This window comes from Triplophysa dalaica, chromosome 21 (assembly GCF_015846415.1).
Source record: "Triplophysa dalaica isolate WHDGS20190420 chromosome 21, ASM1584641v1, whole genome shotgun sequence".
In the NCBI taxonomy this organism is placed as follows: Eukaryota; Metazoa; Chordata; class Actinopteri; order Cypriniformes; family Nemacheilidae; genus Triplophysa; species Triplophysa dalaica.
The window spans coordinates 13,452,205-13,478,874 of NC_079562.1; the positions used below are offsets into that span (position 1 = coordinate 13,452,205).

At 38.0% G+C, this 26,670-nt stretch overlaps 3 protein-coding genes across 4 annotated transcripts; 2 read left to right on the plus strand and 1 right to left on the minus strand.

The window, feature by feature from the left end:
- Positions 1 to 1,364: 1,364 nt before the first annotated feature.
- si:ch73-60h1.1 (calcium/calmodulin-dependent protein kinase type IV) lies at positions 1,365 to 12,380 on the plus strand. Its single transcript, XM_056734096.1, has 11 exons — positions 1,365 to 2,142; positions 3,562 to 3,640; positions 3,730 to 3,792; positions 3,890 to 3,972; positions 5,351 to 5,423; positions 8,973 to 9,063; positions 9,194 to 9,268; positions 9,445 to 9,520; positions 9,921 to 10,047; positions 10,216 to 10,368; positions 10,510 to 12,380. The coding sequence occupies exons 1-11, from the start codon at positions 2,036 to 2,038 to the stop codon at positions 10,984 to 10,986; spliced, it is 1,404 nt and encodes a 467-aa protein (XP_056590074.1). The 5' UTR covers positions 1,365 to 2,035; the 3' UTR covers positions 10,987 to 12,380.
- A 362-nt stretch (positions 12,381 to 12,742) lies between these two features.
- On the plus strand, positions 12,743 to 18,149 carry elavl1b (ELAV like RNA binding protein 1b). Of its 2 annotated transcripts, XM_056735577.1 has the most exons (8): positions 12,743 to 12,873; positions 13,463 to 13,528; positions 13,810 to 13,863; positions 14,006 to 14,186; positions 15,280 to 15,383; positions 16,081 to 16,234; positions 16,326 to 16,551; positions 16,665 to 18,149. In XM_056735577.1, exons 2-8 carry the CDS (start codon positions 13,493 to 13,495, stop codon positions 16,987 to 16,989), a joined length of 1,080 nt encoding a protein of 359 aa, XP_056591555.1. In that variant the 5' UTR covers positions 12,743 to 12,873; positions 13,463 to 13,492; the 3' UTR covers positions 16,990 to 18,149. The 2 variants fall into 2 exon arrangements, with proteins under 2 accessions (XP_056591555.1, XP_056591556.1); XM_056735578.1 differs by lacking the exons at positions 12,743 to 12,873; positions 13,463 to 13,528; positions 13,810 to 13,863; positions 15,280 to 15,383 and having other exon boundaries at positions 14,047 to 14,186.
- A 774-nt stretch (positions 18,150 to 18,923) lies between these two features.
- On the minus strand, positions 18,924 to 26,588 carry slc1a8a (solute carrier family 1 member 8a). The gene is made up of 12 exons (XM_056735576.1): positions 26,510 to 26,588; positions 25,788 to 26,067; positions 24,318 to 24,397; positions 24,023 to 24,238; positions 23,638 to 23,680; positions 23,321 to 23,528; positions 23,135 to 23,234; positions 20,991 to 21,224; positions 20,700 to 20,894; positions 20,310 to 20,444; positions 20,076 to 20,172; positions 18,924 to 19,733 (listed from the first exon to the last, which is right to left on the minus strand). The coding sequence occupies exons 2-12, from the start codon at positions 26,022 to 26,024 to the stop codon at positions 19,566 to 19,568; spliced, it is 1,713 nt and encodes a 570-aa protein (XP_056591554.1). The 5' UTR covers positions 26,025 to 26,067; positions 26,510 to 26,588; the 3' UTR covers positions 18,924 to 19,565.
- Between the last annotated feature and the right edge of the window lie 82 nt (positions 26,589 to 26,670).

Here is a 26,670-nt window from a genome sequence, read left to right on the forward strand (position 1 = left end):
TTGTTGTGGAAAATGAAGGGGGTCTTAAAGTCAAAAAGGTTAAGAAACACTAATTTAAAGTGATTACAACATCTTTTTAACTCATTTAAATTTATGTTAGGCATAGGTATAGTTGGATTACTTATTTCAAACGGATAGATAAATAAATATAAGTTTATGCTTAATGTGTAGCATGGAGGTCATGTGATTCACAACATTTAGTTTCTTTGTATTGCCTCTAAATATTGTAGAATGACCAGCTTGAACACATCATTCTTGGACATAAAGCGTTTTTTCACTTAACATAAAACATAACATAAAATTAATTATATAATATAATTAATAAGGCCTATAAAACCTAAAAAATGAAAGATGTTTCATATTTTCAAACTTTTATATTTTTCAAAAAGTGTAAGTCATCTGGATTTGGAAAGACATAGGTGTGTTAATAATGATGTAATAATTCCTGAGGGTGAACAGTTTGAAGAGTTTTCATTAACTTTCAAAGTACTGCACTGCTCATTGGCAACAATAGAGGGCAGCAGTGAGTGAACCATTCCGCCTTTCTGACTGCACTATAATTCTTGGTTTGCATGGAATAAGAACAAAATAATACTATAATACAGCAATAATAATAATAGTATTTTTTTTTAAAACATCTCAAGTTTATGTCTTTATATTAAAGCTGAAAAAAACATTAATGTGATATTCGACTCAATTAAAAATGGACAATATATACCCTTGTATATTCACAAGCATTGACATTACATGCTCAAAATGTGTGCATGTGTCCAACAGAACATCGCATCACGTGCCATCTCTGAAAACAACAGTGTCTCGTGACGCACCTTCTGTCGCGTGCATGCTGCACTTTCTATGGTTGCTATGGATTTGCTTTATTTTAATCTTGTGAGCGATCACATCTGTGCATCTTACTTCCAGCACAGCCAAAGTACTGTAGCCTATATAATCATTTAAGCGTCCTTTGCATTAACTCAGTCATGCGGGATCCGATTGCAATCAAATATATTTATATCTCCCGCAGTCTGTTTATTTATAATTTTTTAGCTAAAACTACAATCTCTCTTCTTCGTTTTTATCAGGGGGAAATAAAGACAAGCGGCGCTGTCCGGGGTGCTGAAATGAACCTCCGTTCACAGCTTTACTGTTGACTGCGAGTAACAGTAATAAGTGATTAATAGATTAAAATAAATTTGATATGCGACGTGTAAGAAGATGCCATCCGTCACACGTGCGAATTCGCTATTTGAGCTGAATATTCAGGTTTCAAAATTTCAGCCCACAGTGAAAGCCACGGATTGGAAGAAAAGCTGCTGGGCGTGAGTGTGTATGTGTGGTTTAGTGTGACAGACCCCCTCCCTTTCCCCACCCCTAACCAGCACAAACAGCAGTGAGATTTACATTTGAAACGGCATTTAGTTCATCTTCATCCTGCCAATGCAGAAATCCTGCTCTACTTAAGAAGCATAACTTACAGGCGCTGGTCTTGTTTTTATTTTTCTTCATTCAGACGAGGAGCTGAGAAGCAACGAATCGCGTATCAATCCATATCCAGATCGCTGGTTGTATTCGCAGGATTATGATGTTTGCTTGAATGTTACATGTCATGGGAGGTTTAAGCTTGGGATGTTTTCCGAACCACCCTACGAGGCCATTGAGAAACTGAAGATCCATTTCGTTGTTTTGATCAAGATTTCTTTGAACATATCGAGTACATAGCATCTCATATATAGCCTACGATATATTTTCCGATAAATGTTAGATCAAATACGAAAGGCTGATATTTGGAGATCAGCTTCAACCCGCAGTGATGCTTCAGTGTCTGGGCTGACTTTTAATATGCGCACTCAGACGGAAATGGAAACCTGGACATCTTAAACCACAGTGGATTACCTGCAATACATTCATAAACATTCGTGTCCAGCTCAAGTTGACAACCAGATGTAACAGTGTAACTCGTCTTTTACGGGCTTCCCTGATTTTAGGGGTTAGTTGCATTCATTAAAACATCAGAAGAGCCTGCAGAGGGTCCATCATGCCCACCTCTCAGTCCGGCGCGTGCTCGGTGGAATACTGGGTCGATGGCTCGCGCCGAGATGCGACAGTGGAGGATTTCTACAACATGGGCCCAGAATTAGGCAGGTGAGTACGGTCTCACTTTGTTGGTTTTGTTGTTAAGGTGTGAATGCATAGGGTGTGGTAAAAGTACAACATATGAAAATAATATGCAGAATTATGATAAAGTATTCACTTTATGCAATGCACGTTATGGATTTACTGTACTGCTCCCTAAAATAATTAAAGGTTGTTTCATTATGTATCTAAAGCATAACATGGATGCAACGTGTTACCTTAGTAACTAAACACATTTTATGCTGAATGTATTTCTAGAACTGTTTGTGGTGGCAATGTATAAAGCAGAAATGTTAATGATTTTACGTTGCATGAAGCTTGTTTTGAAGTACTAATGATTGTTTGTTGTCTATAATGGTTACAGTTAAGGATGGGTGATTTCTAAATTAATCGAGCTAAAATGTAATCTCCCCGTAGTGCACTAATTATACTGCACCTAATTGAGCCCGCTTAGGAGACACCCAATCTCTGAATGTCACCAAGTGCTTCGAAATGTCACCATTACCTCCCAGGATGTAGGATACAAAATGTTGTCACCTGACTTCAGCCTGTCATCATGACTGTGTGGTCTAGTGTAGAATTCAACGTCGAGGGGAGCTTGAGAGAATTCCAACTCTGACATAACCAGTTACATGTGTGTGCTGTGATGTCAGTCTGTGATGGCGTATTTGTCGGACTCAGATCTGTGGAAGTGTTAAAGTTGGATAACAAGGCGGCAGATGGTGATGGTCTGATGGCCAGATGATGGTCTTCATCTGAGTGCTCATCTCATCTGAGTCATTCACAGAACATCGGACGCAAAGATCTCAAGATGTGAGGATTGCGTATCACATCACTACTAGACACATTACACCTTCAATCATCAATAAATGCATGCTTGTTTACAAGGAATGTGTTCATTACCTTTGCACCCGGTGTGTTTCTGCTGCTTAGTTAATTGTCAAAAAAAAAAGATTAACAAGTGAATGTGTGTATGTATGGATTTTAAGTCTTGTTCGGTGCATTTAGAGAAACCAGTTAATGATCCAGTCTCGGGTTGGCCTAGCCATTCAATCAGGCCTCGGTTTATCTTCGTGTCATCAAGAAATGTGTATTTCTTTTTCTAGAAGGTGTTATAATGAAGACTGATTGCTCAAGGTTTTCTTGTTTGGACTGAGTTGCCATAGAAATGCACGGCCACAGGAGTGATGTAGGGGGAGATTGAGTACAGGTTGAGAATCAGAGAACTCTGTGATGAGGTGAACAATGGAGGTCATGGTCATGAAACCCCATCCAATACTTTGATCAAACTTGTTTTTAATACCTTTTGATGTGTAATGGCTTGTTATGGATGCATGTTCTGCTCCACCGTATGTGTTTGTGTTTCAGTATTTGCTATTATTAAAAGTGAATGTCTGTATTTAATAAGCATTTTTTTGTATCTATCAGGGGTGCCACGTCTGTTGTATTTCGCTGCGAAGAGAAGCAAGCAGAGAAACCTTACGCTGTCAAAGTCCTGAAGAAAACGGTAAATCAATTTGTCCCTGTATTTGCTCATATCATTTCCTGTAAGCCAATGATTATAATTTAATCTTGTGTTTCATGTTGTCAACTCAGATCGACAAAAAAATTGTGAGGACGGAGATCGGAGTCTTGCTTCGTCTTTCTCATCCAAATATCGTAAGATTAATACCATCACACTGTTATGAAACATGTCATGGTTCTATTGTTTTTGTTGGCTTCTCGTGTGTTATGTTCTTCCTCTTGTCTGTTTTAGATTCGGTTGAAGGAAATCTTCGAGACTGAGATAGAGATCTTCCTCATTCTAGAGCTGGTCACAGGTGGAGAACTATTTGACAGGTATGATGTGTGTTGTGAATGAGATTATGGGTAATTCAGATATTACATGTGAATCAATATTTGATTCATTTTCAACTCAAGTAATGTTCTCATTTGATAATTTTCTGACCTTCAAATATCGATTTCATCTGGATGAAAAATTACAGATTAGGATTTTTCAATATCTCACTCGTTTCTTTAGAGAAATGAAATAACTGTGAAAGCTAATAGTGACGTCATTTTTATTCTGATTTATTCTGAATTTATTCCTAGATTTGGGCCTAAATCTACTATCAACTATCGAACAATGCAGTCCACATTTATCCTCTTTCTGTATATCAACAACCATCTAATTTATTAATGTTTACACATCCAAGACAAATGTATGACCTCAATAAATTATAATTCTGAACTGATAAACCCTTTTGAGCAATGAAAAAGTGACTAAACTCAGCTGAGCAAAAAAACTACTTTAAAGGGGTCATACGACACGGCTAAAACAATTTGTATCGTTTGTTTGAGATAATGCAATGTGTATACACAATTTAAGGTTTTAAAACGTTGTATTTTCCACATACCGTGCATGTTTATATCTCCTCTTTGCTCCGCCTCTCTGAAACGTGCAAATTTTTAACAAAACTCATCGCTCTGAAAAGCGAGGTGTGCTATGATTGGCCAGTTAACCAGTGTGTAGTGATTGGTTGAATACTGCAAGCGTGTGACGGAAATTAAATTCCTCTTACCATATTTGGAACATCAGGTTCCAAAGCATTTGTACTGACAGGTGCACCCACCTTACTTGCGTATACATTTGTGCAGTCTTAGTCAAATCATACCACCAACTGACGTAGATTTGTTGGGACGTGGTTATACAAAGTTTTTCAGGCAGGTCTGGGTGAACATTTGCTTTTAGATAGAATGCATCTTTTGTTCAGACACTTACATTTTTGCAATTTTACATGTCTAATACATGCATGTGCAACTTATAACACACCAAAGACATAGAAAAACATGTGTTCGCGCCATATGACCCCTTTAATGAGGGTTATTAAGAGTGTCACCTATGATCTTAATGTAGATACAAGCACAGGAATCTCATTCTTTCCTCTTCATCGATGTCTTACTGCTCAAGTCTCCGAGATAAATGAGCTCTGTTCCTCTGCCCGGCACTGAGACTTAATTAAATAAAACAAGTTCCCGATAATTGGTTTAAGTGGGTTTGGTGCAGAGCAGAAGCAGGATGTGTTTGCCTACACACTGTTAAACAGAGCACTGAGCAATGCCAGATCTATGCACACTCACGCCTAAACATCAGCTGTTCCTCTTTAAAAACATACGGTGCACATGTAAGTGTGATGTTAAAATGTGTGATTTTGTCATGAGGATTGTGTTGTTTCAGGATTGTGGAGAGAGGTTACTACAGCGAGAGAGATGCTGCTCATGTCATCAAACAGATCCTGGAAGCTGTGGCGGTAAGACCAAGTGAATCATGGGATGTAAATTGTCTGTACTTTTAAGATGAAGTGTAGCCTACTGTGTATTTACGTTTTGAAGTCCATTCATTGAAATTATTGCTCCTTTAGCAGTCCAGTATGGAATTTTGGCACTATAAGTGACACCGAAACTGAAATAGTATATTTTTTACCATTATTTGGTTGATAAGGAGATCAATAGGCACCCCAAATAGGCACCATCGGTTGATCCAATTTGGCTCTCGGGCTGGTCAGGTTTTGTACGTGTCACAGATCTACGTTGTGGTTTGTACTCACCAATGTGGCCTACTGTGTGCCTAGAGAACATTTTTTTTAATCAAAGCCTTCATTATGAATGCAATTCTATGACCACATAACAGGATAGGATGATACGTGCCATAGGGCAGAGAAGTTGTTTTAATGCATCCTCAACCAGGGGATTATTATCTGCGTGTTGGCCGAACACATGTCCAGCGCTGGGCTGACAGTGGATGCTTTTGTAGATGTGGGTCAGCCTTGTCGTCACTCAAAAGTGAATGGTAGAGTAAGCGGAAATGGGCGGAGAAGCGCTAGTGAAAAATAATCTCCTCAGAAAACAACATTGCAAATTTTTCTGCGGGTTTTAATCTGCTTGAGCAAGAGGAATGTGGTCTTGTGTTATGTAGCAGTTCTGCAACCGTGTGCCTTTCCAACAATGAAGCAACAATGCGGAGGCTACGTGAGCTGATTTATCTAAAGAATATTGTTTTGTATGTGCACATCAGATCCATTTAATCCGTGTTTTCATCTCTAGTGCTGTCATTGGGTTTATATATGTGCCTGTGCATAGATTTTGGAAAAAGTTTGTCTTGGTTTTTGAACAAAAGAAGCATGTCCATATTTCGTGGCAATGGCATGAACGACACCACAAATAGCATAAATTTAAATTAGAAAAAGTTTGTCATTATTTATTGGACAACAGAATGGGTAACACATTCTTATAGTTTTAGATTGACCAAAGACCTTCGAACATTTCTAGCTAAATTTCGTTGTGCTCTCTTTTGAACTAGGCCAAAGAGCATCCAACTGGGAACTGCCAAGACACCCTAGCAACCATCGAGCCATAAACGGCAGCCACCAAGAGCATCTTATCAACCACACCACAATGCTTTAAAACCTCACACAAATGCTTAGAAACCATACACAACGTTGTAGTAACGTTTCAGTGAGTTTTGCTCAAAACCTCATGTTCGTTTTTAATAATCAGGCCCAGTATTTTACATTGCATTGATGTTTCTGTAGAATCAAAAAGGAATTAATGATATTATGGTCTTATAACTTAAAACGACCATTAAAAACATACTAAGAACAAGAATTATTCAAAAGCACTAATGATTAAACAACAACAGAATGAAGTCCTGAGTGTTGTCTCACCTCCAGGCCCCACTCCAGTCATGAGCTAAAACACAAAAGTGACTCCTGCTGCCTTCAATTATCACCCCGTCATCTGCCAAACACTTCCTGTATTTCATTAGATTGATAACAAACCTCCGGGTTCACGTTTGAAAGGAAACCGTTGTCTCCCCGCCCGCCGTGATGCACTTTTATATTTCTGGGATTGCGTGAAGAGAACAACATCTGTCTTGCGTCTGCTAACACAAAATTAATTAACACGGCCTCACACCGCATGAGTCATTGCCGCACTTATCAGACTGCTGCTCGCGGGCGCCCATGCTCTGATAATGGAGAACGACCCTGTGATCTCAGAGTGCTAGAAAAACCTCTTCAGGGAAGACGACAGGTCTGAAAGGTTCAGGCTCCACCTCAGATCCAAGAGACAGTCTGCAATTTGCAGCACTGAAAACTCCTCCTGGAGCCTAGGGATGGGCTGAAGCGAGGAGACGCTGAATGCAGCGTCTGTTTCGGGCTTGACGGCGGGTGTTTTATTGGATGTATACAGAGAACAGACTGTCTCGGTGCACTCATACCCTCCATCATGACTGATTTAGTCATGCACAGTTACGCATAAACAGAGCGGCAAGTCTTAACTCACAAATGAAAACACTAATGAATTAAATCACCATAACAAATCACTTATTTCAGTAGCTGCCTTGTATTGGGAATGGGGTTCTGTTTAGTTTCCAAGCATTACAATTGTCTTTTTTCTAGACTTGATATCGCTTTACCTCTACATGGCTCTTGTTGGACATCTGCCCAGTTATAATGTTTCATTTTTAACATCATACAATGAATCACTTAAGCCACAATCAATAGAGCATTTCCTTTGTAATGCAATCGGATTACAGTAGCAAGTTAAAGGCACCAGATTCAGATTTCTGTGAATCAAGCACATTGTAAATCAGATTAACAGAAAGGAGCTGTGTTTGCATGGCAATGACTCAATTGAAATACTTAGTAGTGTGGTGGTTAAACCGAGTGGTTGACTCCGAGACCCAATCCAACCCTCCCCATCATCATAATAGACTGTATTAAGAATGTACGTAATGTCCGTGACATCACCTGTAAATTTCTGAGGAGCTGTTTTGAAGCTTGTTTTGAGCCGGCCGTCGCCATCATAGCAGTGCGTCACTCACGGATTAATCGAAAATGAGCAAAGAGGCGAGATGTGGTTGGAGCTGAGGTCCCTGCTTTGCTGAAACCACTTGTCACTCAAATGGCCATGCACCTGATTTGGAGAATTTTAAGGCTTAATATAAATTAAACGGGTTAGTTATAAAAACATTCACTCTCCTTACAGAGGGTAAATGAAGGGTAAATTAGCTATATAGACCATTATTTTTTGTACTAGGCTTTAAACATGTTTTTTTCTGCTGTAAAGTTGGTCATTTTAATATGGGGCTCAATGAGATTCTGCTCTCTTTTGGAGCCAGTCTCTAAGCGGCCAGTCGATGAACTGTAGTATACGTCACTTCAGTGTTGGCTTCACGAGAGATCAGAAGGTTGCCGCTTGATCATCATATAGAAAGATGGATTGTCTGTTTATTTTAAAATAACCAAACATTAAGGAATATCTTGATTTTAGCTTATTTTAAAGGTCCTGTTTGTGATATTTAGCGGCATCTTGTGGCGAGGATGTGAATTGCAACCAACTCCACCTCTCCCTCTCCTTTCAATGCACTGCGGTGGCTGACACAGGACTAAGATCTCGTCACGTTTTCGCTTCTTTGCCAAAGAAAATAGTGTAAGAAACATGCTCTCTAGAGCAGTTTGTCCATATAGGGCTACTGTAGAAACAACATGGTGAATTTCACGTAAGGGCGACCCACAGAGTTTATACATAGAAACGCTTCATTATGAAAGGTCTTCAAATACCTCTGAAGATTTTATATTATATTGCATTTCGGTCAGTAGAGCCTGCTTAAAAACACACATTGCACTTTAATGCTTGTAATATTTTAAAGTCATCTTGAGAAATATTGGTTTAGAGAATAAAATGCAGAATGAATGTGATATTGATATGTGTTCATTTAATCCTGATATTTTATGACGAGTTTGCACATGCACATTCAGTGTTGTGGTTCTGATATGTCTGTTCTGTCTCTTCCGTAGTACTTGCATGAGAATGGAGTTGTTCACAGAGACCTCAAACCAGAAAATCTCCTCTACGCTGACCTTTCAATAGACGCGCCTCTTAAAATAGGTAACAAACAGTAGACATTTAATCCGTTATGTGTGTGCTGCATGACAAATGAACGCTGAACAGTGAAACGAACATGTCAGGGGCGACGGCTAACGCCCCTCCTGTTATTAATTTATTGATTCGCTCACAGCTGACTTTGGCCTGTCCAAGATAATCGATGAGCAAGTGACCATGAAGACAGTGTGTGGGACCCCCGGCTACTGCGGTGAGTCTGATACTTCCCGCTACTTATGCTTTTTTATGATTCAGAACATTTAATAATTAAAATCAATTTAAAGTGAATGCCATTCAATAAGGCAGCTGATTTTCCAAATAATAACTAATTAAGTGTCCTCCGTCTGTGTATTTGCATTCATTTGCTTTCATATTGTATCCGCTCAGCCCCTGAGATCCTCAGAGGAAACGCTTACGGTCCAGAGGTCGACATGTGGTCGGTGGGAGTCATCCTTTACATTCTGTGAGTAATACATTTGCATTGATGTTTATTCATTTAGCAGACACTTTTTATTATTTGTGCACAGATGCACACACAGGCGACTTATTATAAGCAAACAATTTTAGCAATGAGGCAGTTCAGGATTTATAAAGAATAGCAGGAACAATGGGAAGTATTGTAAAGTAAAGTATACAATAGAAAAAGGATATGCGTGCGTGTGTGTGTGTGTATGCACTGAATATGTAAATGAATGCATATAATGATTTCCTCTTATGTTCCGCATGTAATCATTTCCTCCTCATTTGTTGTTTGTGTAATTATGTTCTCTTTTTTCTGGTTAAGTATTTCCTCTCTGGGTCAACGTCCAAGTTATTAATTGCATTTTCTCATTTGTCTGCCTCTGCTCTGTCTCCACTCTCAGGCTTTGCGGGTTCGAACCATTTTTCGATCCGAGGGGTGACCAGTACATGTACAGTCGCATACTGAACTGCGACTATGAGTTTGTCTCCCCCTGGTGGGATGAAGTCTCCCTCAATGCCAAGGATTTGGTGGGTTCCATTTGCCATCCATCTGTTTAGATGGCGTTATGAGATCTGCTTCTTGTCCTGTTTTTAACGCTGGTGATGTTAATGGACCACAGATCGATTTCAAATGAGTAAACAGTATCTCCAACTCCTCGGATGCAGTTGATATTGTTTCTTTTATGTTGTGTGTAGGTTAGTAAGCTCATAGTGCTGGACCCTCATAAACGTCTTACGGTGAAACAGGCTCTGGAGCACCCATGGGTGCTTGGAAAGGCAGCACGTTTCTCCCACATGGACACGACACAGAGGAAACTACAAGAATTCAATGCCCGCCGCAAATTGAAGGTTTGTTACCTACTGCCTACTGACAACTTTCTTTTGTACAAAAAAATTGAAATCTGCTAAAATCTTATATTCAAATTTGTGCCTTTATTGAGAAATTCATAGGCGATTTACTGAACTGGCATATTGTAATCTCCTATTTAGGCTGCTATGAAAGCTGTGGTGGCCACAAGCCGTATGCACGAGAGCTCACGGCGGCGGACCGACAGTTGTGAGATGCCCAACTCGGACAAGACCTCTCGGCAAGGCAGCATACAAAAGGAAAACACATTGGATTCTCTAAAGGAGCCCATTCCTATCAAAGAAGGCTCTGAGCAGGTTGAAGACGGTAACGTGCCGTCCTCTCCAAGTCCTCCCCTCCGCCCTCCACATAAATCCAAACCCTCTGGCCTGCCTGGAACCATGCCCGTCCGTCCGCCTCTGATAGCGGAGGGGCACCGGCAGACCTCCGTCATCCTGAAAGCTCCTGTGGTACGACCCAGAGTTCCAAAAAAGAGCTGCTCTGTGGATCCTGGTGGCAAATGTGAGCCTTTGAGCACCACTCCACCCAGTCCCAAGAACCTCAGTAATGGTTTCTCCGTGGGTGTAGAGGCAGGTGGCAGTACATCTGAATGTCAGTAAGACTGGAACATCTAAAGATGTTTGTCTTTATGCTTTATGGAAGAAAGAAAGCCACGGTTTGGGTCTGTGCCGTTGTCATTTAAGCGGACAATGGAGATGATGCTTTAAAATGTACGTAGGATTTATTCTACTCTTCCATTTTCGCTTTGGGATATTTTGATATTGGACCAGCACATGATGAGCTGTCTTTCTAAATGTTCTTTACCTGGATGCACGTGGCTTTCAATTCAAGCTTTTTTCCTCTTTGCACAAGCTATGTGAATAAGATTGTCTCTCATCTGAACTGAAATTCATCTTGCTCTTTATTCTTTTGCTGTCATATGCAAAATGCTCATACAATCATATTCAGTCTATAAAGGTAGTGCGGACCATGTATCGGTGATGTTGTGATAGTATTTATTTGTTTTAGAAAGAATTGCTACAAAACCTAAAATTTGTATCGTATACACTATTTATAAATGAATATATAGATATACTGTAGATCTTATGTATCTTTATTCTGATTTACCCTTTTTGTATTTGCACACAAAAGAGTAAAAAAAGCTCAGACCAATGGATCCAACATCATAAAGCAGGATTATTTTATTTATTACCCCCAACAAATCTTTGACAGTTTACAGTCCATAAAATCGAATGGATGTCATTCAGGGTTACCACACTGATGTCAGATTCAATTCTTCTTATCTTCGCATAACAAAATTCATCACCGGGCAACTAATTTTATTTAAAAAATGACACCTTAACTCCCACTGTACTAAAAAATATGTTTGAGGTGGACTTTACAAACGTTTGATTTAGCCACACTGTCTACCTCTTCTACTGTACATGGGCTTCCAGCGTATAAAGTAGAACATATGTGGAAAAGACATTTAGGAGACGAGGCACGAAAGAAATAATTTTCTATGTAAAATGTCAAAGGGCTGTTTTTCGTGAACTTAATGTAGACTAAATTTTAAAGGCTGAATTTCGTCCCCCTCCACGAACGTATAATAGCAACAGATCTTACGATATATAGGCCAATAGTTGTTTCGGTTATTCTACTTTGGTTTAATCTTGTCCGACAAGAATGCTTTGTACATACTGCTTACCTAAGTATAAATCACTGGAACATTATGATTACTTTTCAGTAAAATTTTGCAGTCAATAAAAATCTAATTCTGTGTTCAGTTGCAAGCCAATGTAAATGCTGTTATGTTTGAGCAAGAGATTCCATTCTTCCAAGATGAATAAATTGTGCTACTAGATCTTTTGTATTGATTAAGTTGAGTTTGTACTGTATGCTGGAGAGAACATTTAAAGTGTAATACACATAATGTCCAATGTGAAGAGGTACAGAAGATGCAATACATAAACATCTGTCTGTAGTCTATTACTGAATAAAGATTACCAAATGATTTTTGCACATTTTTATTTAACCCATATCAGTCAACCATCTAGATACTGCTCAGTGTCTTTGGTTATTACAGCCAGCTTTATGTAAATGACCCATGAAAAAAGTTATTGCAAATTTACTTCAATAAAACCATGGTTAATTTTCATATAAGCTCGCCAGTTTTATATCAAAGTACGATTTTACACAATATTATTGCACAACCACAGCGAAATTCTATAAAGGATATGAAAACGTAATGTCAGTTCATTGTTTTACAAGTCTAATGTTTATATGTCAAAAAAAGATGTTTTCTTGGTTCATATGAGGTCTGCTGCGGCTTTCTCCTTCCAGACAGAAGGGGGCGGGGCTTAACTTCCGCTTCTGCGCAGTTCAGTGTCGTTGTCGTTTGAGATCAGCGTGTGTGTGCAGACAGGTACACAAGACCACCGCCTTCATAACTAAACAGCTAGTTACTTGCTCGACTGCAACGCTACCGCATTGCAAACGAAACTAAGGTTTGTATTTTTTAATACTTAGTATCGCCAGTATCGTTCGTGAATTAGTTTGCAAAAAATTCATTCAGATGCCGGGCTCACGCGCACATGAGCGCTTGCTGTTAGCCATGATGCTAGCAGGCCTCAGTAGAGAGGCCCAGTCTCACCTGAACGTCTTAACACTTGTAAAGAAGAAACTGGCGATTTAGGAAACGTTAGTCGTGTTAGATATTTTTGGCCATATTAAGTAATACGGCTGTAAACTGTTAGATAGGCCGGCTGCTGTTCACGCTTTTATTTAACCTGCACACCGTTTGTATGGTGTTGTATGTGTAATGAATGGAGTTGTGCTTGTGGAGAGGGCTTTGTTAAGAATACAGTTTACAGTTATTCGTGAACCTAAACCGACTTGCTTGTCTAAACAAGTGAATGTGAGATTCATTTGTTTTGTCATTTGCATAACGTTACTGTGATTCACTTTGCATGCTGTGATTTCACAAGTAAACACGTTGAAATAAGCGGCAAGAATAGTGATGTCTTCCATGCCTTACACGTTTATTTCCTTGCTTGCCAGTGCCTTGTTTGTGTTAATGATTTCTTTCTTTTCCAGACTTGAATTTTGAAGCTCCAAAGTGTCTACATGGCCGTCAGAAGAGGACACATACGATATTTAAAAGTGAGTTATCTAGTCGTGTAATTTCCTTTTACCAGCATCTTCTTTAGATGATATTTAAGGAACAGTTCACCCAAATAAAATTGTCAGCATTTGATGAACAACACAAAGATATGCTTGTAACCAAACAGGTCTTGACCACCAATGACTCCCATAGTAGGTCAAAAGTGCCCCAGAACAGTTTGCTTTCTGACATTCTTCAAGATATCTTCTTTTGTGTTCAACAGAAACTTAAAATAGAAAGCACATTTCTATGATGTCATGACTGTGTTTTGTCGATGCAGGTCTGTGAGGTTCAGAGCCAAGGGAATGAAAGAGACAAGAGTGCTGCTGCAAAGGTAAGACTGATATCATTTATAGCAGAGTGGCTCAATCTTTAAAAAAAAAACATATGATTTTGGAGTAATCTTGCACATTTGTTTCGGTTTAAGCGTGACGGTTATGGTGCCATGCTTTCATCTTGCATCATCTCTCTTATAGCAAGACGTCTACGATATGCCAAATGGGTACGAAGACCACATGGGTGATGAGCCAAGTAATGCTAAAACCAATCTGATCGTCAACTACCTGCCGCAGAACATGAGTCAGGAGGAGCTTCGCAGTCTGTTCAGCAGCATTGGAGAGGTGGAGTCAGCCAAACTCATAAGGGACAAGATGGCAGGTAGGTCTTAACACAACAGAGGGGGTCAATGGCTTTTCTATTGCTAGTCTTACACACAGGACGTCAGCTTCTTTTTATGAAGTGTCATAGACACCAGGTGCTTTTTTGTTTGTTTGCTGAGTATCATTTTCTCTCTTTATTGTTTATGTTCATTTTTCTATTTGTTCTTCTCTTGGTATTTAATTTTCTTTTGACCAGTTCATTGAAGCTTGTGTCAGTGTTTATGGAAGCATTTCGCACTGTATACTGTGGTCTGTTTATATGCTCCAATAAACACTTTGCTTTGGTTTTATTTTATTTTTCTTATTACTGAAGGTGTAAAGATGGTACTGGTCCGATTTAATATTTTTGAGTTGTTTTGCTGTATTCTTAGTTTCATTTAGACTGAAGTCAAACACGTTAGCTTTCTGTAAACAAGTTGTTTTTTTAAGTGGGGGTTTGCAAAAGCTCCACTCGGTGCAGATCTCTTTTCATTTTAGTTTCGTTTTTTTATTGGATGACAGTGCCTGCACTGACTTGTGTGCTTTTAAATGTGCCAGATACAGATACCAATACTCCAGATTGTTTTCCATAATTGTTTTTCCTCTTGTGGTGTTTTTGAGGACAAGTAACACATTTACAGTTCAAGCATGGAGTGCCCGGAGTGGCCAGTTCATGTCAGTCTGGTGCCATCTTCATACATCTATGTCATTATTTTCTACTTTTTCTTTTCGTTTTTGTTTGTTTGTTTATTTCTTGTCCCCAGCATCCCACTAAGTGGATTTATAAATTTAATGTATGTTACACAATGAATTGTATTTTGTTTACTTGACAAAGTGTTACTTATGGCATTTGTTTTTATGAAAGGGGATGATGGAAGGTTTTTTCCTTAAATTATACTGTGATGACTATTTGTCTTTTCATATCAGAAGTTTCTTTTCTGATGTCACACACTTAAATTGTTTTTTGACATTGTGACTTTTTCTTTTACAAATGTAATTCCTTTTTACGATTAGCTTGTATGGTTTTGTTTTGTGCAGAGAGACTAGTCTACATGACGTGGACGAACGTTTGTTATTTTTATTTTGTTTTTTTTCCCTTTTGTTTTCTCTAGGCCACAGTTTAGGGTACGGATTTGTTAACTATGTTAACCCTAATGATGCAGAAAGGGCAATCAATACACTCAATGGCCTGAGACTACAGTCTAAAACTATCAAGGTAACGTGCAAAGAGGTGTTTCTGTATCCATGTTTGAAATTATAGGTGTGGCGTCTTGTTAAAGTAGACTTCGCACAGTAAAAGGCTGAGTTCCAGTCCTGTCTGCTCTCTGTAAGGAATGATCTTCTTTTTAAATATTTTTATGAGTTTGATACAAGTGTTTTTTAAGTGTTTTGTTTTTTGTTGACATTTCGAAGTCTCTAGACGTAAAATATGTACGATTGGCTGCTCTTGAGGACTTTGCAAGGTTTAATTTCGGAACAGGATTATACTGAAGTTTGAGACATTTCTGTATTACTTTGCTCAATCTTCTGCCATTTGTTTTTAATTTGCAGCACTGTAAAAGATGGGAAGGGATGACTGTTAGTCATTTACTTGAGTATGAAGTTGTGCCGAACACAAGCCCTGCACTTAAGTCCGATGGTTTTCTATTTATTTTGGATCTTTGTAGTTTTCAACCTGAAAGTTGTTCCATTTTATTTATTTATTTGGTTGTAGGCATATATATATAACTGTATATGATCTGGAAAATATTGTAAATGTATTTAATTTTGCTTTTTTATGCTTAAGATTACTCTTTTGGTTACACATTGAAATCATACTTTGGGGTCAAAAGAAATGGCTTATTGCGGTAGGTTTTCTAACTATAGTGCAATGAAACTGTCATTCACGCAGGTTTTTCTCTCCATTAAATCAGGTCTCGTATGCTCGGCCGAGTTCTGAAAGCATCAAAGATGCCAATCTGTATATCAGTGGTTTACCCAAGACCATGACGCAGAAGGATGTCGAGGACATGTTTACCCGCTTCGGACGCATAATTAATTCTCGTGTGCTGGTCGATCAGGCTTCAGGTAATGAGACTGTCTGGCATTGGACACATAGTTCTTCAGCTTGAACATGTATTGATGTAATAATCTTTGTGCGTGTGTTATTATGTGTCAGGGCTGTCACGTGGAGTGGCTTTCATTCGGTTTGATAAGAGGTCTGAAGCAGATGAAGCTATTAAACTACTGAATGGCTCCAAACCACCTGGTGCCACTGAACCAATCACAGTGAAGTTTGCTGCAAATCCTAACCAGACCAAGAACTCCCAGCTCCTCTCCCAACTCTACCATACTCAATCCCGTAGGTTCGGAGGACCTGTTCACCATCAGGCCCAGCGCTTCAGGTGAGATAGCTGTACATTTTTCTAACATGAATGAATGACATTAAAATCTTAGATCGTTGGCACTTGTTTGAGAGGCTTTAAATTACCTAACTGTCCTGTCGTTGCTCTTGCAGGTTCTCACCCATGAGTGTTGACCACATGAGCAGTGTCTCCAGTATGAATGTGCCCAGTAGCTCTGCCTCTGGCTGGTGTATTTTCGTCTATAATTTGGGTCAGGATGCAGATGAAGGTATTCTCTGGCAGATGTTTGGTCCTTTTGGGGCCGTCACAAACGTCAAGGTCATCCGTGACTTTAATACCAACAAATGCAAAGGGTTTGGGTTTGTTACCATGACAAATTACGAGGAAGCAGCAATGGCCATCGCTAGCCTGAATGGATATCGCTTGGGGGACAAAGTCCTGCAAGTGTCATTTAAAACCAGCAAGTCTCATAAGTGAAGGCACCTTTCTGAACGTTCAATCAGCGTTGTTCAAAATGATTTCAGTTATTGTTGACTGTCTACGTAAACATACTCGTGTGCTAGTGTTTTTCTCTGAGGTTGAAAATATGTAGAATTATTATTATTTTTGGTCCAGATTGAACCCTGATGACTGTTTAACTGGCAATTGTAAAGCCCTGGACAATGTAAATGTGAAATGTATCCAGGGTTTTGTTGAGTTTTTTTTGGAATGCCTTCAATATCTCATGGCATTGTTGTTCTGTTTATCTTTAATCACACTGGACCGATGGGTCTAGTAGTGTTATTTTTTTTATCATATTAGGATGTGAAGAGTTTTGGCATTGTCCATGCGAACTACATATCCCCTTTGTAAATAGTGAAGAAATGGATTTAGTTGTCCAGATAACCCATCTGTAAGGGGAAAGATTGGAGGACCAAAGATCTCAGAGTGTAACGCTTCTGCCTTTAAGTGTTCAGTTTTGTTGGTCCATTTACTCCAAAACTGCATTTTTTCCTTTTGAAATTTAAGTTTTATATTGTGTAGACATTAAAGCTTGTTTTGCATTTAACAGTATGTTCTTATTTTTAGTTGTATGTTTGCTTTTGTTTTAAAAATGGTTCAAAGCTTTTATTTTATTATTCTTTTGTTATTCTATTTTACAAACCATGAGCTTTTAACACTTAACCGCCCCACTCAGAAAAGTTTCTTTTCAAATGGATTCAATAATAGGGAAAAGTTAGGGGCATGGCTGCAATTTATAGTTTTTGTCAGGTCAGTATTAGGTAACATTTGCAGCAGTAGAAATACATTTTTTGTGTAGTGTTTTACTTCTGTAGTGATGTACTCGGTCAGTCCCTTGATACAGCTCTGTACATTAATGTGAAATTTTAACTTGAGTAAAACACATAGATAACATTGTTTTTTTGGAGATACTACAGTTCTAGCATACACCAGTTGCAGGTCAGCACTAATATTGTGTGCATGTTCAATTATCATCTATGTAACTGTGTCATTTGGGTCTTTATTCATAGTGTGACTTGAAGTCCTGAAGCAAGACATTTCATGTATTCAAATAAATGCAATTGTTTTGTCGTAAAAATGTATACTGTTACTTGTATAATTTTTTCTAATATATAAAGAGTGAGGCCCAAGATGGATTTTTGTATTACTGTTTTATTGAGTGTAGCCCCAGTTCACCTGCCAAGTTATGCATGAGTATTTTTTTTTTGTAGTTTCTTTGGCAAGCATTACACCATACATATTTTTCTCATTTAATTCATTTTTTTTTCAAGTTTATAAAATCTTTAAAAATGATAAGGTTTTAAAAAGATTTACATATAAGATGGAGTTATTACTCTTTTTGACAGAAGAGGTCGCTCTTTCCGTATTGGGCTTTGAGCTGACAATTTATATGAAGTGAAAATTGAAAAATAGAATTAAACTATGCATACATTTTTTAAATCTCACTTTAAACTCACTTGAATGTTCAGTGTATTTGTGTTGAGAAGATTTACATCATAAACGTCAAATAAACTGAACTGATAGAAATCACATGTCCTATAGTGAACTTAATTTTCGATATGTGATGATTAAAACGTCTTACATATTCATTGTTTAGGATAAACAGCACTTGAGGCCTAAAAGCTCTGCTTTGGAATAGAATGTAATATGTTTGTCAGGGCTCATAACCTCTGAATGGTTAATTTGTTAATTGTTTGTGGAATGATCAACTTGAGCTTTTAAACTGAGGCAAGCGGCTCTGTCTAATTGATGTAATCTCTGATGGTTTGTACTGCTCTTTTCCCCAAAGCCAAATCCAGGGCTAATCGCCTGTGCTCACGTGCATGCACGCGTTCACAAAACACTGCGCAGAGACTTATACAATTTTTATTGATTTAAAATACAATAAAAGTCATATAAAGATACAAAAACATTATTTACAAATTATTTACATGATTGTGGATAATTGGCTTATGGACAAACATTTTTAACTGTTAATTCTTCCCTCACGTATTTTTGTACACTATAGTTCACCTGAATTACTAATACCTTTGGTAATTATTCACCCAAAAATGAAGATTCCCATAATTTCCTCTCATGCCATCCAAGATGTGAACTTTTCTATTGTTTGTTTTTTATGTTTGCATTTATAGGTTTGTTTTTGCTAAATAAGTTCAAAAAAAAATTCTCCCACAAACCTGTTGTTTTACTTCATAAGACATTCACCCACCCATATGCGCTTTGTAGTGCTACACATTAAGTTGGGACCTATTCATGCAGATATGTTTATAAAAAAATGTGGAAGTCATGCACAAAGTCATACTGACTTTGGCAGTAATAAACTGTTAATATATTTTTATTTTCAGGTGAACTATTTGTTTAACATCTGTATACCTCCAGCAACAAACAGCAAACAATAAACAGACCAATGTCCCATTAAATAGGGAAACGCTGCTCAAAATTCAGCTGTAAAAAGCAGCCAATATGCATTATTATTAAATATAAATCACAGCATTTTTCATGGCACAATAAAAATAGTGGATCTGATATTTTTAAGGCAACAATGTGTTGGCTTAGACCTGACATATGTTGTAATATACCGTGGGCCTTTCAAAAACGGTGTCCCCAACCACTTCAAATATGCAGTCTTTATTAATGGACAGCAGTGGTACTTCAGTTAAAGGCACATTCTCCATGTTATTAGCTGCCTGGCTGTCCTGTGAAGCTCCATTCGCTTTTGCCTAGAAAAAAAAAACTATTATTAAAGGGATATTTCACCCCAAAATAAAAATTCTTTCAGCCTTTATTCGCCATCATGTCACTCCAAACCTGTATGACTTTCTTCTGCAGGATACAAAAGACGATATTTTAAAGTATGTTGGTATACTAACCCTTTTGACTTCCATTGGATGGATACAAACCCCTAAGACATTTCTCAACATAACTTATTTTGTGTTTCTCAGAACAAAGAGTCATATACAGCTTTGACATCAGGGCGAGTAAAAGATGACATAATTTGTATTCCTTTAAAAGTCATTGACTAAACAATACCTGTAAACAATATATAATGAAGGCTGACTTACTGCTCTGTCAGGAGGAAAGTCTTTCTGACACAAGTGGCCGATGATTCCAGCTGCCAGAGCATCTCCTAGTACATTGATCATAGTTCGAAACCGATCTCTTTCAGACAAGACACAAGATTCCTATATAAATAGTGCTTTAAATATACATTTTTACTGTTTTATATTGTATATACTTTATGATAACACTGGTTAGAGCTTTAATGAACTGATACCAAGCATTTATCTCAAACTTACAGAATCCAATCAATGGCCACGATCAGTGTGATGTCATCCGGTGGCAGCCCTACGGATGTCAACACTATCACCATGGTTACGAGACCTGCCTGTGGGATTCCGGCAGCGCCTATGCTGGCAGCGGTTGCTGTTATACTGAAGGAAACAGGAACAGTTGCGATTTTACATCCTGGTTTCCATTCGTACAATACATTAGTTCATTCATTCATTTGTTCATAACAAATGGATGGAGCACAGTAAAAGGTAATAGATCTATCAAGGGTTTTTGAAAATAACGTTGCCGCAAAGAACAGAAGCAAGATTCATTGCAGCTGTACTTTTTATATCTCCTGATTAAATTTCTCGAAATATTATCCATTGGATAGATCTTCCGGCTGTCTGTATAAGTACCTGATGGTGACCAGCTGTCCAAAATCCAGCTCGTACTCATTGACCTGAGCAATGAAAATAGCAGCCACTGCTTCATAAAGGGCTGTTCCATCCATGTTAATGGTCGCTCCAACAGGCAGAACAAAGCGGGCGATCTGCCGGTCCACCCGGCAGTTCTCCAACAAACATTTCATTGTAATGGGCAGAGTCGCTGAACTGTGAAAAATAGCAAAACTTCAGTTTTACAGTTTGTGGGGTCATGTTGCTGCTTTACTTATATTTCTTGTTAAAGTCTCTTATTTGTGTTCTTACCTGGATGATGTGGCTAGGGCAATAACCATGGCCTGCAGAAGTCCTCTGATGTATGTAAAAGGGTTTTTCCGTGTCAAAAGAAAGTAAAAGAGTGGAAGCAAGATGAGGCCGTGCACAAACAGGCCTGTGAGGACCGTCACCGCGTACCAGCCCAGCTTCTTCCCAAGTATGCTGGGATCTTTCATATCCAGAATTTTCCCAGCCACAAGAAAAATGATCCCGAAAGGAAAATACCTGTTTTAAAATACAAAGATGAATCTGCTTTGTGGAAACTATAAGATTCTTCAAAATTGTCTTCAAATGACCATACTTAATATTTATACATTGTAAAAAACATCTATAGGATTTACTTACATATTTTGTGTCAAGTTTTTGCACACAGTTTTCTTTAGTAAATTTACTTAAAGGGGTCCTATGGCGCGAACACGTGTTTTACTGTGTCTTTGGTGTGTTATAAGTTGCACATGCATGTATTAACAGTGTTGGGTGTAACTAGTTACTAAGTAATTAGTTACTGTATTTTAATTACTTTTCCCTTGAAAAAGTAAAGTAAGGGATTACTCATATGTTTTCTGTAATTTAATTACAGTTACTTTTGATGTACTTAAACTAAATACTTTATGAAATATATGTGTGTGCAATAGTGTAATTGACATCAAAATTCAAAGTCTTACTTTAAAATCTGTGCTCACATTTGTATTACTTTGGTCAGTTAATAATATTATTTATTTGAATGAATTAAATAAGCCGTTTCATGTCTATCCTTGAATCACTTAACTAATCAAGGATATGTAGGATATAGAAAGTAATTAGTAATGAGTAACTAAATACTTTTTGGACAGAGTAATTTGGACAGTAATCTAATTAAACTATTGAATATGTTATGAGTAACTAGTAATTAATTACTTTTTCAGAGTAACTTACCCAACACTGTGTATTAAACAGGTAAAATTGCTAAAACTAAAGTGTCAGAACAAAAGATGCCTTCTATCTAAAAGCGAATGCTCACACAGACCTGCCTGAAACTCCTTGTGTAACCACACCCCCACAAATCTACGTCAGTTTATGGTATGATTTAACTAAGACCACCCAAATGTTTACGCAAGTAAGGTGGGTGCACCTGTCAGTACAATTTCTTTGAAATCTGCGGATCCAAATATGATAAGAGGCGTTACATTTCCGTCACACGCTTGCAGTATTCGACCAATCACTACGGACTGGTTAACTGGCCAATCATAGCACACTTCGCTTTTCAGAGCGATGAGCTTTGTTAAAAATCAGCATGTTTCAGAGAGGCGGAGCAAAGAGGAGATACAAACATGCAGGTGTGTGGAAAATACAGCGTTTTAAAACATCAAATCGTGTATACACATTGTATTACATCCAAAACAAACGCTAATATTTATTTTAGCTGTGTTATATGACTCCCTTAAAAACTCTTCAAATTTTGTTAAGTACATCTTACTAGTTGTTTTTTACAGACAAGAAAGATTTGTTCACATTTTGTTTTTGCAATGAGGAACAGCTGTCCGAAATCGAAAGGAAAAAAACATAATGATTTGGAGTCAAAAGAAATGGTGACACTCTACAGTAAGGCTGTATTTGTTATCGTAGTTGATGTATTATGTCAAATGAACTAACAATGAACAAATTATTAAAGCATTTATTAATAGTTCATGTCAATTTCAACATTAACTAATACGTTTTTCAGCGTCAAATATTGAATATGATCTACTGTATTGACATCAACTAACATACTGACATCAACTAACATAACAAGGATTACTAAATGCTGAAAACTATATTTTTTTAGTTCATGCTACTCAATGCATTCACCAGTGTTAACAAATACAATCTCACTGTAAAGTGTTACCAAAGACATTTCCTGAAATGTGCACATAGAACATTGTTACTACTGAGAAGAGTATGAGAAAGTGTGTGAGAGCTTTTAAGTACATGTGCTCAATAATCTCTACATGTCATAAAGGAGAGCACGACTGACGATCACACTCTTCAGTTATATGTGAAATCCTGGTTAAGTATTAAACATATCCTTTTCATTTCAGATTTTTTAATGGAAGTGGCTCTGGATCCCTTTGAAAATGTAAATTCATTATTATATAGAATCTCTCTCTCTGTCTTACCACACAGCCGCATTAATGATCTTCATCACACACTCATTGATGCACTGACAAACGTTCACCAGCGGAGCTCCACGCTCCCCCATTTTACCCAGTAATAGACCTTTAAAGGAAAATGTCTTATTATACTCTCGTTTTCTCATTTTATAAAGTAAATGTATATTTGCGCTCGTTGAGCAGATGCATTACCCATGGTGGCTGAGAAAATAACAATCCCGAGCACGTTCATTTGCTGACTGCTGCCTGGACGGGTCTTGTACTCGATGTCTGGAGGTGGTGTGAGCTCCAACAGCACCATTCGACCATTCGGATGGTCGTCATCAGGCATCACGTAGACAAAATTAGGCCGCCCCGTGACAACTGGTGTTTTTATGATGGGAATAAGGTCTGTCTGGTACTGAAAAGATCAAAAATACCATGAAGCTTGTTGGTTGCTAAGAAGTTTGGTTGCTAGGGTGCGTTTTTTGTATTGAACGAAGCATATAGGATATGGTGCATTTACTCACTTGCTGAAAAGTGGCTTCCATCAAGTTGGAGGGAATCATATTCCTGAAAAAAGAATTAAGTTATGCGTGTAAGAATGCAGTGTATACTTTATAAACAGTAAAACACAGTCCATACGTCCCTTAAGATCAGTCAAACACATAGGAAGAGAGGGAAAGAGGTGGGAGGGACCACTTACATGGCCTTTTGTACAGATAACTAAAAATACCCTAATCACCCTTCAGCTTTAATAGGATTGCACATTCTAAGATGACCTAAACTTCTCAATCTCGGCCAACTCTTACTCATGAATGGTGTCAATTTATTAAAGACTTTGTCAGAAGGAATATTCTGGTCGAACACTAAAACGACGGTCCAGTCACCATGATATTATGGACAGCCCCATACCTGACTAGATCCAGCAGTGCATCTGCAGATGTTATGACCTGTCCAACCGCCAGCCTGTTTCTGTCCATGTCTGTGCCATAGCCTGGTTTAATGATCAGAACAAGAAGAATCCCAACCACTACAGCTATGAACGTGGTCCAAAGATAGTAGGTGACCGTCAGCACCCCTATCCTGCAGCAGGCCTTCGACTCCATAGACGACAGTCCAGACATTAAACTACGGACATAACAGCTGATCAGAGAACACGCTGATATTTTCTTTAGAGAAAATTTGTTTATAAATAACATAACGATACCTGGAGGTGATTAGGGGGAGAATCAGCATTTTAAGCATCCGCATGAGCAGCTCACCAGGGAAGGAGAAATAGATTTTAGCCTTGTTAGGAAAAACGGAGAAAAATATTACAGAAGGCAGAGCAAATGTCATACTGTTTAAAAGGGTTTATCTTAATTTAAAAGAATGTTAAGGACATTCAATAATAACAAAGTTTTTTTTAAGTCCAACTTATCAACGTGGGACATTTTCCCTTAAAATGAAAAGTCGGTCTTTATCTATTCACCCTCGAGTTAATCCAAATCTGTATAGATGTCTTTGTTCTAATGAACACAAAGATATTTGGAAGAATGCTTGTTTTTCCTGCTATGGTAGTCAGTGGTGGCCAAAAACATGTTTGGGTTCAGACAGTCTGTCTATCTTTCTCTGTGCTCACTGGAACAATGAAATGTATACAGATTTGGTTTCAATTAAACAACATCTGTTGTCGTCTATGAACTAATAACCAAACGGTAAGAGGGCTTCACGTCTCATTCAGGGTTTATTTTATTTGCCTATATCAGAGTTATTTTAGATTTGTTTTAAGTTGTATTGTAATTATCGTAGTTAAATAAGCTATTTTTTTACGTTAATTTTAGTTATATTTTAGCAATTTTGTTATGCTTTTGTCATTTTTTTTGCTATATTAATTAATATATTTTTGTTTTAGTTACATTTCTGTTTGACTTATTAAACCTATTGAAGTTTATTTCATTTCAACATTTCAATTGTACATATTTATTTTCCAATCATTTTAAGCCCATTATTTGATGTGATTTCACAACATGACCTTTTTTTCTGATGCCCCTACTGCTTCCATATCACGACTTTTACTGGTATTTTTTTCTAGTGTAGGACACTCAGTTCTCAGTCTCAATTCTAGTTAATCCCTCAGACAGCTCTGAGCTCCTTTTTACTCTTGTCAACAACTCATTACTAAAGTCACGCGTCATGCACGCAGAGATTGTGTGTCTCACACGTCAACCTCTATTTACTCTGAAGAGACTGCTGTCTGTATAGGATTAACTGAGCACACTTCCCATCACAACAAAGACCAGAAACCTTTCTGTAGTTACAATTCATATGCACAGACAAAGAATAAAAAAACATCGTATATGGGCTTTGTTCATGTAGGATGAAAATATTGAAGTATGCCGAAAAAACATGCAATTGATATTTATAAATTATGGAACAGACCTGTCTATTTAAATGCATTAAAGCCTGACAAAACGTTCAGCCTCAGTAAATAGCATTGTGAGGAGTAAATCAATGTCGAAAACAAATCTTTATACATCACTTTCTTTGAAACATTAAATCCAGTATAGTATTAAGACATTTGATTCAGAGATAATAAAGTAGAAAATCAGCTCACACATTTGAAGCAGAATGAATCAAAAGATAATTTTTGCCTTATTTTCTCATTCATTCATTAAATGAAGCCAAAGTAAAATACCTGTGTGGAGAGGGTCAGACCCCTCAGCATGAAGCCCAGGACACATCCCGTGATCACAGCCATTATAGAGAGCGTCAGTAACCCATTTCTCTTGATGTACTCCCTCACATACTCTCTGACACTGACCGTGAATGTGCTCTTTATGAAGTCATTCAGTCGCTCCGGTGGGCTTTTAGGAGGTCCTGCTGGAGAGAAGCCGGCAGGCTCGGTTTCTGTCGGTATCAGGAACTCCTCCATGGTAAAATGCTGAGTAACAGGGCCAAAGTAGTGGTTACCTGTCCTTAAGAGGGATTAAACCATCATGTATCCCTCCAACAACTCAAGACCACAGTCGGGTGGAATTAGTTTACTAAGAGGATCTGTAGGCAGTAAAATCGAACACCTCTGTTTATAGTGAATCTGTGTCAAACCACAGGATGTCATGCAAACTGATTTACAATCAATGGATGTGTCAGAAAAATGGGCTTTGATTTATTCATGTTAGACTTCATACATCCCCTCAAATAATAAAACAAATGCTGTTCAATTACACCAAAAGACTTTCATACATTTCAGGTGCAGCTTCATTTGAAATTTCTTTGGATGCAATGTTATTTTGCATGTAAATAAGGCCAGGTTATGTTTGCGAGTTGGTTTAATGAAACCATGGATATAAGAACAATCCAATCAAATTTAATCCTATCGTGACTAAAGGCAGTTTGATGTGAGAATCATGTACTCACTCAGTGTTAATGGGTCTGATGGGTCAAGAGGAATTTTACGTCAGATTATGTGCGTCAGATTATGTCACACTTTGGGCTGAAGGGTCAGACTGGTTACATGGTCATCTGGAACATCTCCAACCAGGTTATAGTAAATATAGGGCATCTATTCAAGAACCGAA

What these genes read in the sequence shown, in the direction of transcription:
- si:ch73-60h1.1 (XM_056734096.1), top strand. Translation starts at nt 2,036, where the DNA reads ATGCCCACCTCTCAGTCCGGCGCGTGCTCGGTGGAATACTGGGTCGAT. An exon ending in GTCTTTCTCATCCAAATATC is followed by an intron (nt 3,793 to 3,889) that starts GTAAGATTAATA and finishes TGTCTGTTTTAG; the next exon opens with ATTCGGTTGAAGGAAATCTT. An exon ending in GGAGTCATCCTTTACATTCT is followed by an intron (nt 9,521 to 9,920) that starts GTGAGTAATACA and finishes CTCCACTCTCAG; the next exon opens with GCTTTGCGGGTTCGAACCAT.
- elavl1b (XM_056735577.1), top strand. Translation starts at nt 13,493, where the DNA reads ATGGCCGTCAGAAGAGGACACATACGATATTTAAAA. An exon ending in GCTGGTCGATCAGGCTTCAG is followed by an intron (nt 16,235 to 16,325) that starts GTAATGAGACTG and finishes ATTATGTGTCAG; the next exon opens with GGCTGTCACGTGGAGTGGCT. An exon ending in CATCAGGCCCAGCGCTTCAG is followed by an intron (nt 16,552 to 16,664) that starts GTGAGATAGCTG and finishes TTGCTCTTGCAG; the next exon opens with GTTCTCACCCATGAGTGTTG.
- slc1a8a (XM_056735576.1), bottom strand. Translation starts at nt 26,024, where the DNA reads ATGGAGGAGTTCCTGATACCGACAGAAACCGAGCCTGCCGGCTTCTCT. An exon ending in GCACTGCTGGATCTAGTCAG is followed by an intron (nt 23,681 to 24,022) that starts GTATGGGGCTGT and finishes TTCTTTTTTCAG; the next exon opens with GAATATGATTCCCTCCAACT. An exon ending in GGACAGCTGGTCACCATCAG is followed by an intron (nt 20,445 to 20,699) that starts GTACTTATACAG and finishes TGTTTCCTTCAG; the next exon opens with TATAACAGCAACCGCTGCCA.